The sequence below is a fragment of the Tupaia chinensis genome, unplaced genomic scaffold (genome assembly GCF_000334495.1).
Source record: "Tupaia chinensis unplaced genomic scaffold, TupChi_1.0 Scaffold000140_1, whole genome shotgun sequence".
NCBI lineage: Eukaryota > Metazoa > Chordata > Mammalia > Scandentia > Tupaiidae > Tupaia > Tupaia belangeri.
The window spans coordinates 2,827,236-2,843,498 of NW_006159610.1; the positions used below are offsets into that span (position 1 = coordinate 2,827,236).

Below are 16,263 nucleotides of genomic sequence, written 5' to 3' on the forward strand. Positions count from 1 at the left end.
CTGTCTCTCTGTCTCTCTCTGTCTTTCTGGAGAGCCCACTTGCTCTATAGCAAAAACCTCTCAATAATAATAATAATAAAAAGACAAATGTATCAGTAAATAATGATTCATCTGCCTTTGTAAAGATGTTTTTCTTTCACTTTACAGAAGGAGTCACACCTAAGTTTTCAGTAGCACAATCCCTCTTTCCCTGCACAAAAACTTAGAATTTCATAAATGTTAAGAATCCATCTGGGACCTACATTGGTACATACTTCTTTCATGTTATTCTGTCTATGGCAGGGCTGAGCTTCATGGTTTACAGAACCTGCCTGCTTTGACATTTCATCATTTCATTGGTTGAGAGTTTGTTCCTAACTAGGATTGCTGGAAGGAATTCCACACTGGCTGGGGTAGGGGGAGATAAGGGATTACTGGCTGGGGACATGGAAGGTGCTGCTCCCAAGGAGGGGGAAATTGCTGACAGTCCTACCCAGGCCTGGACCAGGCTCCCCTTCCACAGGAACAGTGCCAGTAAGTTGAGAAAAGGGGCATGAGGACAAAGGGAGGCCTCCAGCCTCAACTTGGTTTGAGGTCACCAAGGACCATTTTCACAAGCACACATCTTCCCTCACTGGCATAAGACACACATACATACACAGCAACCGAGAGTCACAGCACAGGGTACACAGATGTGTTTTGTTCTCTCCTCTCTCTTGGCTACACCTACCACACATCCAGAAAACATAACCCAAACATCAGCCAATAGAGATGCGCAAAATACAAGGGGTCTTCCAAAAGGTCATGGAAGATACATACATTTTTTGAATACAATTTTTTTGCACCAAAAATAAACTCATGCTTCAATTCCATTTTTCCATACGCAGTTTGAAGTCCCCCTCATAGCACTCTCCTTTCTTCCCAATATGCACACTCAGCAGCATTCAAATGGTAGGTAGTTTTTCCACAGCTGGGAAAGGGGGGAAAAAGTGCCTGAGTAAGTAATAAAAGGTGAAGAGTAGGAGGAGAGAATGGGTTGGAGAAGAATTTGCGTGGGTAGAGAGCCAATGAAGATGGTCAGCCCGAGTGACCACAGATGATAGTCGGTTTTGCTTCCCTTTGAGTATTCCAAGACACTGGCTGGCTCTGTGGGCCATGTGCATCTAGGCCAGCATGGGGCTGCTGATTCCCAGCTCATTGGCACCTCCACCGGACAATCCACCGAGGCCCATAGTAAGTTACTGGCAGCCAGAGAGACCACTTTGACAAGGTAGGAGCACAAAGTAAGCTCTACATGCTACTTGGATCAATTCAGAAGAGTAAAACTGTTGGCTTACAGACTGTCCTCTTCTCCCATTTCTGTTTGCTGTGGTTATAGTCATTTGAGAGGTGACTTATATGCAACAAAAGACTCTTGGAAGAAAAGTGAAGAGAATCTGCTTGCTGTCTGCACCTAGCCTTCAAGTAGTTGAGTTGAGGTCCCATTGCCCATACTGTAGTCAGATGGGAGCCCACCACACGGAGAAAGACACCCCCCAACTTAGACATCCTTCTAGGAGAGCTGCCAACCACTTTTTTTCATTCTAATAATAGTGGAGAGAGCTGACTGGACAATGTAGAGAAATCTGGCTAGGGCTGATGAAAAAGAAAATTGGTTGTTCCCTTCAAGACTAGCAAAGTCTTGGGAAATCCTGTTGGTGAGAATGAAATAGAAAAACAGATTAAAATTCTAAAATCCAAAAATAAACAACAAAATTTGAATTTCTAAAGATTTATAAGCAGTATAAATAATGCCCTAGAGGATAAGAAAGGGGGCTGGGGAATTCAAACATTGTATAGTTTTGTTTTGGTTGGCTGAGGTTTTATTTTTGTTTTTGTGGGGATTTTTTTTAAGAGAGGGGAAAAAAATAAAAAATAAAAGAATTTGACCATTTATTTAAGAAGGTTTCTGAAGTTGGCTTTAAAGTTTTAAGTTTTGCTTTTTTGTTCCATTAAACAAAAATGCCATCAGGTGATGGCTTTCGGTTTTGTACAGCTCCTTATTTTCTTACGCGGGGCAAATGGCTTGTCTCATGTGCACAGAAAGGGCTGGAAAATATTTTTGTGATCCGAGTGCTGCAGAGTCTAGGATTCCAGAGGAAGTGGAGGCCTCCCGTTCCACACAGGAAACAATCTTCAAGCAGGCCTTAAATGCCAGATTCCAGGCCGAGTTTAACTAACCACTGACAGCTCTGTAAACAAAGCAAGGACAAAAAGAGCCCGCTTCCCCTTTTCTGGTAGTCATTTTGGGTTTGGGGGCTGCAGGGGAATTCTGGAATACTTGACTCCATGGCACAGAAATGCAGAGGAAGTGAGCTCCTCATTTGAAGAGCTGGAAAGGGAAGATCTTTCCGGAATTAAAACCATCACGGAGGAGGTAGGAAAGGGTAAAATGGTTGGATTACATCTGTAGAAAGAGCCGGGATTTTTGAGCGCTGCAAACAGCTTGATCACAACCGAACTGCTTCTTGAAATGCTGCCTCATTCTGTTTATCCATGGTATTATTGCTACGGTCTTTATTAAAATCCTGATGCCGGGATGCTTTTAGAATATGCAAAGGATCTCTAGATACTACATGATTTTATTTCCCTCTTTTACTTTTCTCCTAGTTGCTACATAGTCCTTTTCTTGACACCGCACACCCGCAACCCTGCTGTTATTTCTTTGTTCAGTTTTTCATAACTTTTGTCCGGGGTTCAGCAAGTTACAAAGAATGAAATCATTTAGTAGCTCTCAAGTGATTCTACCAATGTTTCAAGTCTTCAAAACGTCCCTGTCTCCTGCCGTCCTTTTTTGTTTCTTTAATTTATTTGCCTCTAATAGTTCCGTGAATGTGCCTGAATTTAACTCAGTTCAGAAGCCAGAAATTGATCACTGGTTATCTTATCAGTCTTTTGCGGTCTTTTTCTTATGCTAAAACAAAAATGGGGGGGTGGGGCGGGGGGATAAGAAGCTGGGATTGGAAGAGGACCCCAGTATGATATTGAAGCTACTCCCTCTGTTTTAGGTTCAGTCATAATCTGGTCTCCCTAAACCTGAAACAACACCATGGATGATTTCGAGCGTCGCAGAGAACTTAGGAGGCAAAAGAGGGAGGAGATGCGGCTGGAAGCAGAAAGGTAAGGATCCAACTTGAAAAATAGTCCTATCCCATTCCTCACAATGTGGGCATTGGGACTCAAAAACCATCCCTCAGAAGGGCCAGATGTGGCCATATTGCACTGTAAGCCGTCTGCGTGGGTACTTACGGAAAATGTTTCTTTTACGAATTCAAGATATGCATTAAAAGAAAGCAAACAAATACGCATCAAGAAAAGAAAGATTCAAGGAGTGTCAAACAGTTGCATGTAATCGGTGCCTTTCATGGGTCCTTTTAAATGACAAAGGTGATGTGTGAGTAAAGGTTTAAAAAGCATTTATAATATGGAAATAGCAGGAAAAATGGCAAATACTGAATATTAGAACTATATACAAAATGAGAGCCTGCAGTCTAAAAAAGAAAAAGCAATAAAAGATAAATAAATAAATAAACCTCAGATGGTACTTGTGACAAGTTTTTCTTCTCATTAGAAAAGCACCCAAGTGTGGTCATTTATAATCATGAGGGTTAATAACCAGTGAACTATGTTACCGGGGTCTTTCCAGGTCTAGTTGGACACTGTCATGTTGAATGAGGTCTCTGCAGTGGTGACTTTGATGGCAGATTAGAGAAATGAAGCATTGGCATATGGAGCACAGGGTATACATGCAAATGTTAAAATGTTAGGCTTCAGAGCAAAGGACATGGCATTTAATGCAGCTTAAATCAGATGTTCATTTTTAGTTTAGTTTTTTTTTTTAAGAGGTTTTTGCTATAGGGCGCGTGCGCTCGCCAGACAGACAGAGACAGACAGAGAGACAGAAAGTGAGAAATCACCCCCCAGGGGGGATGACCACGCCACAATCCCTTCTCCTCCATGCTCCTCTCAGGATCTTGGGCACGCACGCACATGCGCCCGGCGTGAGATTTAAGCCGCCAGGTCCGGGATGCGAACCGCTGTCGACTACATGGGAGTCCAGCGACATAGCCATTACACTAACTGCTGGTCCCAATCAGATGTTCTTTGGAGAAAGCAGATTAAGCATTCCACAGGAAGAAAAATGTTTAACAGTGATCTTAAAATCACGTTAATTTTGCCTCCTAATAACCCCATTGCACAGATGAAAAGATGGCAAGGTGATTTCTTAGAGAGCCTGCAGTAGGTAACTAGAAACTGATACCCATCGCAGCGTATTAGGGGCCTTGTGTTGCACTCGTTTGCATGGAGAATGCAAAAGAAGATACAATCACTGCCTGTGATTAATGTGGAAGGAATAGGCTGCTATTCATGGCATATCTCTATGCATAGCCACGCACCTGTATTCTGAGAGTTCAAACCCTAGGTCTACTACTTAGGAGCTGGGTAGGCTTGAGCAAGTGACTCCTTTCTAAGCCACAGTGGTCTTACTTATAAAATAGCTATAATATCTACACAGCTTGTGTAGTTGTAAAAATTACTGAACTTTATTAATGGCCTGCCTAGTACCTGAGCCATAGGAGGTTTTCTGTAAGTGGAAGCTATTATAATCATTGATCACTATCACTAGCCACACAGTAAAAAGTAGCATAGGAATAGAGCAGAAATAATGCTACTGCAAAGAGAAGGAAAGGTAGTCATCATTCTGCAATAAAATTCTGTAGTCAGAAAAAACCTTTGGAAATGGTAATCCATGGAGAGACAACGATGATGAGGAAGAGTAAAAGGGAAGCCTTGCAGATGAGAGAAAAGGTCAGATGTGGAAACGACAATCCAAGAAATCCATTGAGTGCTTGAGGAGAAAGGGGTTAGATTTGCACATCTTTGGTGTTTCTGTTTCATAGAAAAAGAACAAAGACTTAACAAGGGAGTTATATGAGATGAAAGTATATTGGAGGAAGTTATCTACAGTGGACTAGAATACAGGGATACCAGCCCCGGAAGAGTTAGTATTGAATTCACGATTATGTGGGCCTTAATCAGGGCAGTGACTATGGAAATGAAGAAAAATCAATACTAGGGAATCTTTATAGAGAGGAAGCATTAGCAAAACTTTCAGGAGAGGAAGAAATTCAAAGACAATTCTTGGGGCCGGATGGTGGCCCAACAGTGAAACACAATTCTCTATGAGGCAATCCACGTGGGAAGGTTCCCAATTTAAGTCCAGTGATGAGACAATCCGTGTGGGAAGGTTCCCAGTTCCAGTCTAGTGATTTTTCTGAGTATGGGCACTGGAAGTAGATGGGAGTGTTGACTCTACCAAGTAGGGCCAGCTGTTCAAGTCCTGGACCTGGTGGCTTGCTTTCTCACTTCCCTCTCCCTCTTTCTCTCTCTCACTCTGTCCCTCTCTGGTCAAATTTAAAAATAAATAAATAAATGAATAAATAAAGTTAAATAAAATAACCCTTTAAAAAAAAAAAAAGGGAACCAGCAGTTAGCATAATGGCTATTTCAATGCACTCCCCTTCACGTCCCGGACCCGGTGGCTTAAAACTCATGCCGGGCGTGTGTGCATGCGTCCCCAAGATCCCGAGAGGAGAATGGAGGAGAAGGGATTGCGGCGTGACCATCCCCTCAAGGGGGTGATTTCTCGCTTTCTGTCTGTATGTCTCTCTCTCTCTCTGTGTGGCGAGCGCACGTGCCCTATAGCGAAAACCTCTCCAAAAAAAAAAAAAAAAGACTCTATCAAGGATATTCTCTCTCTCTCTCTCTCCCCCTCTCCCTCTCCCTCTCTCTCTTTCCTTTCCCTGTGGATAAAATACATAAAGAAAAACTTTTTAAAGAAACACATAATTCCAAAGAATGTACATCTAGGTATCTGGAGGAAGGTGTCCCTGCCTTGTCCCAAGCAGGGTAACTGAGGAGGATTTCATCCTTGGAGGTCATGGGAGAAGTGTTTAATTTCAAGTAGAAGCTTTATCTAAATAGAGATTTCCTCCAGGCACTCAGAGATAGAAAATGTTAATCTTTTTTCAGAAACAAAGATGAATTATTATTAGAAAAGAACGTTTGAGCACACGGTGTGGTGGTAGTAGTATAAAAAAGCAAATGTAGAAGTGAGAGGTTCTAAAGACATAATTGAAACCACTGTAGGAAACAAAATATCAGGGAAGTGGGAGAACCAGGGAGTGTCGGGCACTGACATTGAGTGGACATAGACGCCTTGGGAGCAGTATCCAGAGTGTCTTCACCTCTAAAATATTTACTAAGCACTAACCAGGTTTCAGTGACTGTGCCAAAGATGGGGGAAATAATGGCAATAAATAAATAGACATTGTTTCTGTCTTCACATACTTCCTTGCTGGGAAAACAAAGTATTGCAGGATCAGGAAACAAATTGGGCCAGAGTTTCAGGGAAGGAGTTGGGGCTAGAGGGACTCAGGAATGAGGACATGGGTACTGGGCATCAGCCTACGTCAGTGTCATTGGCTTCTTCATTATCATTGCATCCTCTGTGGCTTACCACATCCAACAAGCTTGTTTTGACTACAGCAGTTTCATCCCAGGATGGCGACTGCTTTTCCTTCTCTTCTGGCCATGTTGTTATGTCATTTCTTACTTATTTAGTTAGAGATAATGGCTCATCATAATAATAAGCTGAATAGGAGGTCAGGAAGTCACTGTAAAAGGAATGAGCGCAGATAGTCTATGGAATTTTACTCGGCCATAAAAAACAACAAGATCCTGGTATTTGATAGAAAGTGGACAAATATGGGAGATTTATTGCTGAGTGAAGTAAACTAGACTATTAAAGAGAGACATTGTATGACTACACTTAATATATACCGACTCTCTGCACTCTATGGTGGAAACTGAAAGGTTAGAGCATATAGAAGCATGGTAAGTGGTTATGGATTCTGGCAACAGTGTAGGAAGAGGGTGAGAGAAAGAAGAGAGTGTGAGGAAAGAAATTAAGGAGAAAAGTAGAGAGGCAAGATATTTATGGGACACAGAAATGGATTGTTGTCTGTTGATAACATGTACAATATCCTCAACTGGACTGATATAAGGTATATTTATGTTAGGTAAATTTACAAGCTAAGTGATGTATAGTGATTGCATGTATAAACTATATTAAAATAAATAAACAAATACATTTTTTAAAAGAAAGACAAATTCTTCCAAAATAAACAAATATCTAGAAAAAAGAAATGAACCATGTAACTGTGTGGCCATTTCTTAGGTCACACTGGATATGAAGAAACTGGCTTTATTCATTATAGTTACAGTACCGCTATAACCACAGTAAGTTCATTCTCTCATTCCTTTTACAGTGATTTCCTGACCTCCTATTCAGCTTATCATTGCCTGTGCTTTGGGGGTCTTATTTAAGAAGTCTTTGCCTACCCCAATGTCTCTTAGAGTTTCCCCAGTGTTTTCCATCAGTAGTTTTATAGTTTGAGGCCTTAGGTTTACATCTTTGATCTACTTTGAGATTATTTTAGTTAATAATGAGAGATAGGGGTCCAGGTTCTTTCTGCAGGTGGATATCCAGTTTTTCTAGCACCATTTTATAAAGAGATCTTCCTTTTCCCACTGGATTGACTGGTACCTTTTGTCAAAAATCAGTTGACTATATGTTTTGGGGTTTATTTCTGGGGGGGTCTCTATTCTGTTCCATTGGACCACATGTCTGTTTTTGTGCCAATACCATACTGTTTTGATTATCACAGGTTTGTAATATACTTTGGAGTCAAGGAGTGAAATGTCTACTCCACTCTCCTTGTGCAGAATTGCTTGGGTAATACAGGGTCTCTTTTGATTCCAGATAAGAATTTGTCTTTCTTTAATGTCAGTCTTAAAATAAATATGCTCAATAAAGCTTAGTTAGGTATTTGTTATAACCTGAAATAAATTTGCACAATTTTCCTCTAATGTTATTTAACTGACATTTTTGTCTGGATTACTTCTTTTGGGATGTTATATTCTGTTTTCTCCCCTTTGTTTCCTTATTTCTTTCTTGTTTTTAAGAGAGAAAAATACTTAAATACTTCCTTGTTTTGTACTAAATTTGCCTTTTGTATTTCAAGATAATACTTTTAATTCTGTTATTCTGGGATTTGTTAAGAAAGTTCATGTTCAAAACCTTCAGGATTTTGTAAAATCTGATCATTTATGGGAATAGTGAAGGTCAGACTTTATGATCCAGCCAACTTTAGTGGGAAAGTGCAGGGCGTGTGCAGGAAACAGATGGCCAGAACCAGAAATCAAGGGCCGTCTAAAATCACAGTTTTGATCTGAATACAAAGGGCATAGGAGACCGTGGGCAAGTCCCTCTTTCTTGAGCTCTAGACCTTGGCTTCCTCATTTCTAGCAAGAATGGGGGTTTTCTCTCAGAGGTTCGTGGTAATTTTTAATTTCTTGTTGCTTTTGGTATTTTCTAATTTTTTTTTACAATGACCATACATTAGTGTATTTAAGACTAAATTTGCAAAAAGGCAATCTTCCATTTTGTAAAAAAAAAAAAAAAACATAATAATCCTACTGCCCATCGCAGTATACCTAGGGCCAGACTGAGGAAGACCTAGCTATCCTCTGGATTTAGGATCTAAAAGAAAGGACGTGACCCAGATCCTAAGTGGCAATGGAGTAAATTAGTCAAAATTAGAATGGCTCCAAGGTTCAGAGCTACAGATTCATTCATTGGCTCTCAAAAGATTTTTACTGGCCATCCAAGCTCTATTTGGGTCCTGAGAACAGGCCAACAGAATGACAGAATTAGGAAAAGTGCACTTCATGCTTTTTAGCCTATATAACACAAAGTAATAATCCAGAAACTACCCTTGGATATCCTCAAACATAATATGTACCCTGATAGTGGCTCGTGCTTATGAAAGATGACTTACACACTTTGTATCCTGCTCTCCACAGACAGTGGAAGGCACCAGAAAAGACAGAAAGTCCACTGACTGTTCTAACTCACAAAGGCTTTCCAAATGAAAATGTTCTGTTACTTTAATTACTTGTTATTGAATTCTAGTAGCAGGTACAGTTCTATTTTGCAATGATAAATAATTTAAAACTTGTACTTTCACCAGATGTCATAGCCACAAATTAAAATAAGCCAGATTTTTTTCACATTTGATTTCTCAGATATTTTAAAAGGTCATTTTAAAAGCTAATTGGACCCAGGCTCAGTGGTACAGGCAGTAGCCTGCCAAACTACAGTGCTGGAAGCCACACGGCCAGCCAGAGGTTCAGATCCTTGGCTGGTCAACCTGAAACACTGGGCGTATACATGAACCTAAGTACCTGATGAGCTGGAGGGCTGGGGGAAGGAGGTCCTGGCCTCACAAAGCCCCACTGAGGGTGCCTGTCTTTCTCTCTCTTGTATGTACATGCTCTCTATTACGAATAAAATCTTTTAAAAAATAGAAATATCTTTAAAATGTTTTTGAAAGCTTACTACACACTTTGTGGTATTCTGACTTTGATGTACCTGGGACTGGCATTTTATTCACTGCATCACAGAAGTCCTGAGACTCTGTCACACACACCCTCACTCCAAGAGTTGTTAACCGGTTCATTTCAGATGATCTGGCTTTCCAGATACCTAAACTGCTAACCTCACTTATCAAAAATATCTTCCCTTTCTTGTCGTACCCCTTAACTTTTATTCTATTCACCTTGTCTTTCATTTGGCCTTCTCTTGAGTTCTTCAGATTTGTTAGAAAGGAAGTACTTCATTCAGCCATCAAAAAGATATGTGTTGGGGCCTGTAGGTAGCGTGGTGGTTAAGGGTGCTGGACCCACATCGACAAACCTCACTTATCAAAAATATCTTCCCTTTCTTGTCGTACCCCTTAACTTTTATTCTATTCACCTTGTCTTTCATTTGGCCTTCTCTTGAGTTCTTCAGATTTGTTAGAAAGGAAGTACTTCATTCAGCCATCAAAAAGATATGTGTTGGGGCCTGTAGGTAGCGTGGTGGTTAAGGGTGCTGGACCCACATTGACAACCGTGGTTCAAGTCCCAGACTTGGTGGCTTTCTCTCTCTCTCTCTCTCTCTCTCTCACACACACACACACACACACACATCCTGCCCCTCTCTGGTCAAATTAAAATAAATAAATAAAATAAATAAAGTTCAATAAAATCATTTTAAAAAATAAAAAGATATATGTTGAATATCTGCAAAGTGCAAGGTACTATCTATACTTGTATAGTATACTTGTCCAGTGAACCATAGAGTAGAGACAATGTCCCAGTAGTTATACAGTTCATACTGTAAGTGGGTAACTTTAGAGCAATCTAGATTAAAAGAAGAAAAAGTTTCAGTAGGCAGGATGGCTTGGAGAGGTCATCAGTGAAAATCTTCAATGCGTTGTTTCTAAGCAGAAGACACTGTCTGTTCCCATTTCAAATTAGACTATATTTTTGAAGCAAAACAAATAAGTAAAAATTTATTTGAACAACTAAATAAAACATTCAATTTTGTTGTTTCTTATTCTCCACTAATCTCATGGGAATAAAAATTAAATAGACCTGTTCTGTCTCCCTTTCCATTTCTGTCTTATTTCAATCGCTCTTACTCTGCTTTTGTTGGTATTCCTCAGTGTACTTTCATCTTCCCCTGAGAATTCCCTGAGCATCTTCTCAACACATGGTTTATTTGTTTCCTTATTTCTTCCCATCCCTACTCCTAATCTGTCTACTCTGGAATTTGTATGCACATGCTGTTGTATCATCAGGAAATCCGTATTTCTGGCAGGGGAAGGGAAGATCATTTCAAAGAGGAAGAGAGAAATCCGGGTCTCTTCCTATTCAGCAAGGATGGAAAAGTGCTAGACATTGTGTTTGTGTGCAGTAAAGAGGGCCTGCTCATAGCACCAGCAACAGGTCTGTCTGAATGGAGGATACATTGGTAAGTCTCATGTGTGTGAAGAGACATCAAGAGGTGTCATGGTGGGAGGAAGTAGAGCTCACCAGTTAAAAGAGTGTAGACTTTAACATTAAGCAGTGGCAGTGGCAGATCCCAGGTCTGTCCCTTATTTGTGATGTGACCTTACAAATTATTTAAACTTTCATACCTTCTGTTTCTTTCTCTGTGGAATGAGAAAAAGGAAAACATCTACCTCACTGAGTTTTTATGGGGATATAGAGAGAGAATGCATGAAAGCATTAACACAGTATTATCACATTCATCTAATGCACATTCAACAAACTTGCTATTATTATCTAATTAAATTCCCAGCAACACACCAAGAAAAAAATTTGAACTCTGCAGGGTTTTTTATGCATGTCTCAGAGAATAAAAGACCCCCAAGCAAGATTTAAAAATAAATAAATAAATAAATAAATAAAAGAATTTCGGACCAGCAGTTGGCGTAATGGCAATGTCGCTGGACTCCCATGTAGTCAATCATGGTTCGAGTCCTGGACCCAGTGGCTTAAACTCACACCGAGCATATGTGTGTATGTGCCCAAGATCCTAAGGGAAGAATGAAGGAGAAGGGATTGCGGCGTGGCTATCCCCCCTGGGGGGTGATTTCTCACTTTCTGTCTCTGTCTCTCTCAGTCTTTCTGGGAAGCACACACATCCTATAGCAAAAAAAAAGAATTTTGCTGCTGAACAAAGAGCTTTGAGTGGGTGTGGTGAGTAACAAAATCTGAGAAAATATCATCTCGACTCATCCAGTAGAGTTCATACCAACTCAGGAGCTACTCTTTTAAATTTAGTCAAAAGGATCTTGAGCTTTGGTGGATCTTCAAGAAATCTGCCCTGCCATTTTGACCCGTGAGGAAATCATCCATAGACACACCTTGCCCCATGATGGGCTTGCTTTTGTAACAGCAGCTCTCTCACTTTTCAAGATGTGAACTTATGACATTACCAGCAAATACTTCCACACCCAATGTGAGCTCCTCTTTCTGATCAGAAGAAAGGCCTCTATTGTAGAGTGATGTTATCAGATTCAGAGGCCCACAGACATCAACAACGGGAATGAAAACATCCTTGCTGTTGTCATCGTTCATACATTTTTATGGGCCTCTGGAATATCCTGATGATTAGACATTTGAAAGTAAATATTTTTACTACACTAGAAAAACAAGCAATTAAAAAAAAATCCATGGGGGCTATGAAGTCCCTTTCTCAGAACTGTATCACTGAACATTGTTACATATTTTAATTACATGACCAATCAACAATTATGCAATACACTTGAAAATACATATTCAAAATGTTTAGTATCATGCTTTTGCAGTTTTTAAATGAATATCTCCTAAAAGGCAACTTTTTTATTATTTCATATCATTTTTATAATCAGAATATTATTTTCCATTAGAAAGTTAAATGCAAGATTCCTTTAAAACTGTCTAAATGATTAAATTAACCTGATTTTCGCAAACTTCCCCTTTAGTTCTCTTAGAAAATTGATCACTCCAGGGGACAGGTAAAGGTCAGGATTTGTTCTCTAATATTTTAGATTTTAAATTAAAAGATTTTTTTAAAGCAATAGTCCTGAAAGAGAGTTTTAAATCTTTCTGTATGGTTTATATATCTAATTGATATTGCTTGAGTTCTGTTCAACTTGAATCTAGGGGCATGAACAAGATGAGGTATATAATTTCTGCCTAAGAGAGCTTTATTTACTTGTATTCAGCTGCACAATAAAAACACATACCTAGGGACCAGCAGTTAGCGTAATGGCTATGTTGCTGGACTCCCACGTAGTCGACCGCGGTTCGAGTCCCGGACCCGGTGGCTTAAACTCATGCCGGGCATGTGTGCGTGCGTGCCCAAGATCCCGAGAGGAGAATGGAGGAGCAGGGATTGTGGTGTGGCCATTCCCCCCTGGGGGGTGATTTCCTGCTTTCTGTCTCTCTGTCTCTCTCTGTCTGTCTGGCGAGCGCACACGCCCTATAGCAAAAATCTCTCCAAAAAAAAAAAAAAAACCACATACCTACACTCATATCTACCTTCTCCTGTTCTTTTTCACTCATACTCACTCTAAATAGACACTATGCATTACCTCTTAAAATTCACTAGTAAACATAGTATACTTTGACCAGTTTCACTGACCCAACAAGTATGACCTAACCACTGACCTATGCCAGTCCTAAGAGAACCCTGCTCTACAGTGCTCAGTGATCAACCACATACCAGCAAGGCACGAGGACCTCTCTAAAGTGGCACCTATTCAATGACTATGTCTAATCTTTTGATGAAAAAAAAGAAAAGAAAAGAAAATCTAGATTCTTAAGGACGTCACACACTGATCCATGACTTCATTCTTAGCTAGAAAAAAACTGTGGCATACCTATGAGTCAATATTCCTGCATATTAAAAAGAGAAGTAAACTTTTTGTTGGTCTCCGTATGTGATGTTTACAACTTACCAATCCTCAGTCATCTGGAATAAGGCCAGATGATGTTGTTGTTAGCCATGTAAGTAACTAAGTCTGACAGATCTGGATTCAAATTCTGATTCTGACAATTACTACTTGGGTGATCTTGTGAAAAACTACTTGAACATGTCTTGATTCCATTCCTTTATCTATAAAAATGGGGATAATTATTCCTGCTTCACAGAATCGATGTAAAGATTAAGCTAGTTGACCCATATAGAGAAATCACCACAAGGACTGGTACATAGCATATGCTCAGCGAATGTTGGGTATTATTATTAAAATCATATGGATGTTTTCATGGGCTTTTGGTGCAAAATACAATTTGACTGCGCTTGAATTTTATGCCTCTTCTGCTCAGTCATTATAATTTTCTGCATCCTCATGGCAAAGCCATACTGCTCTTGATGCTTGTTTAGATGTTTCCATTGGAGTTAGGAAAGAATTACATCTTTTGACCACATCCAAACCTTCCACACAAATACCATGGCTTTATGAGGATTTTAAGATCACATACTATAAATATGTGGTTAATTTTCTAATTCATTAATGACATATTCTTTATTTTAAATGTAGTCTCCAAAACGTCACTCAGAGTTTCTTTTTAAAAGTTCAGTCAACTTAGCAAAAATAACTCTCAGGTGGAAAAAAGTATTAGTCCAATTTTTCATCCATTATTTGTCAGGGAACATCAACCAGATTCCAGGTGATGCACTTTCATGCATTCTTCTCATTTAACTGCTAACACAGCACTCTGGCCTGACATTCTTGTCCCCATTTGACAGCTGAGGAATTCATTCTGAAAGTTTGAGTAATAAGTCCAACCTCATATAGCTAGGGAATGCAACCCAGTTCTGCCTGCCTGCACCAAATTTCAAAAACTTCCTACTGTACCAAATCAATCAATGCGAGTTTTCATGTTTCAACTTATTGTCTTGGCTGAAGGTTCATCATCCCTACAAGGGCAAAATAACTCCCAAGATGGGAAGAAAATAATTTAAAGCAGTTATATGGCAAGAGACTAAATGAAGACTCTTGGGCCTCATTGATCTGTTCTTTATGTTTATTCAGGTAAATTGCTTGCATGTGTAGACACAGGAATTGTTTTGTTTGCCCTTAAAAAATCCCGCATGTTATTCCCATTTCACAGAAAAATAGAAACAGAGAAGATCAGCTGTTCTTCCCTAAGCCCAAGAAGACTGTTGGCACATAACCATTGAACTTTCACTAGATTTTTCTCAGCAAGACTGTAATCACCATTAGGATAGGGACTTAGTCACATCATCACTCATAATAGCTTATGGCTGTCACCAACCTTGTGTATCATCCTCTGCAGTGGAATGTTACTTTTTCATTTTTTGGACCACACACTACTTTGAGGCTGTGATGAAAGCTATGGACCCTCCTCCAAGAAAAGTGCACATCTGCACCCACAAAACTTGGCACTTAGTTTCAGGGCATGGTGGTTATTCATCCACAGACCTCCTGGGGACCCACAAACTCCTGGCCAAGAATCCCTGATCTAAAGAATTTTAAAAGCTTTATTTTACATATGAAGAAATTTAAGTCTAGGGAGAGCCCCTGGCTAGATTAAGCCACCCCAACTTTGCTGTCTGTAAAAAAATGCTATGGCTATGGATTCAGAAAATAGAGCATACTTTTGGGATGAGAGTATGTACTGTAATTATTGTATGTAGCTTTTTTCCCTTTAATTTGAAAACTGTTTATAGATAATGTTTCTAAATAAAAGATTAGGTCAGATTACTTTATGATGAGCAAAATAAAAATAGAGATTAAATGGATAGGCAGAATGATAATTAATTGTTAGGAACTAGAAATCAAACTTTGCCATATGAGTCAAGAAGGGAAAAAAAACTGGTTATTTTGCAAATAGAATGCTATTATTCACCAATTTTGAAAGTCTTTTATTTGGTATATGTTTTCTTGGCATGACTTTTTACTTTTTTTTTTTTTTGAGAGAGGTTTTTTGCTATACAGCATGTGAGCTCACCAGAAAGACAGAGAGAGACAGAAAGCGAGAACAAAACGCAAAAAACCCCCCCCCCCCCCAGGAGGGATGGCCATGCCGCAATCCCTTCTCTATTCTCCTCTCAGGATCTTGGGCACGCATGCACACATGCCCGGTGTAAGTTTTAGTCACTGGGTCTGGGACTCGAACCGCAGTCAACTACATGAGAGTCCAGCAACATAGCCATTATTGCCAACTGCTGGTCTCAGAAACATTTTATTTTAAATTACTGATTTTAGTTATTTAAACTGGGCTATGGTCACAGTCCAATCCCATATTTTTATGTTTTGTTGTTGTTGTTGTATATATATGTTAAAAAATCTAACATGTACAGGGAACCAGCAGTTAGCGTAATGGATATGTCGCTGGATTCCCACGTAGTCAACCACGGTTCGCGTCCCGGACCCGGTGGCTTAAAACTCACTCCGGGCACGTGTGCGTGCGTGCCCAAGATCCTGAGAGGAGAATGGAGGAGAAGGGATTGCGGCGTGACCATCCCCCCTGGGGGGTGATTTCTCGCTTTCTGTCTCTCTGTCTCTGTCTGTCTGGCGAGCGCACGCGCCCTATAGCGAAAAACCTCTCAAAAAAAAAAAAATCTAACATGTACAAAAAATAGTATTATTATGTAATGTAGTGGGCCAGACAGTGGTGCAGCAATAGCACAATGGTCTATGAGGCTAACCCACATGGAAAAAGTTCTGGGTTTGCATCCAAAGACCTCCCTACACAGGCTAGGTTCATGCATGCTTATAATCTGGAACTGGCAACACTGGGGGTGATCACAGCATGAAGATCGTGTTGGGGCTGCCT

The 16,263-nt window shown here is 40.0% G+C and overlaps 1 protein-coding gene across 5 annotated transcripts in view; it reads left to right on the top strand.

The window, feature by feature from the left end:
• CALD1 (caldesmon 1) overlaps positions 1-16,263 on the top strand; it is a 256,751-nt gene that overhangs the window by 138,444 nt on the left and 102,044 nt on the right. For 4 of the 5 annotated variants that reach the window (XM_006144999.3, XM_006144998.3, XM_006145001.3 and 1 more), the window contains exon 3: positions 3,027-3,138. In XM_006144999.3, the coding sequence (XP_006145061.1) occupies positions 3,068-3,138 (71 nt within the window). In that variant the 5' untranslated portion in view covers positions 3,027-3,067. Of the gene's footprint in view, positions 1-2,243; positions 2,396-3,026; positions 3,139-16,263 lie in introns of those variants that run through there. The other variant, XM_006145000.3, reaches the window with a different exon arrangement.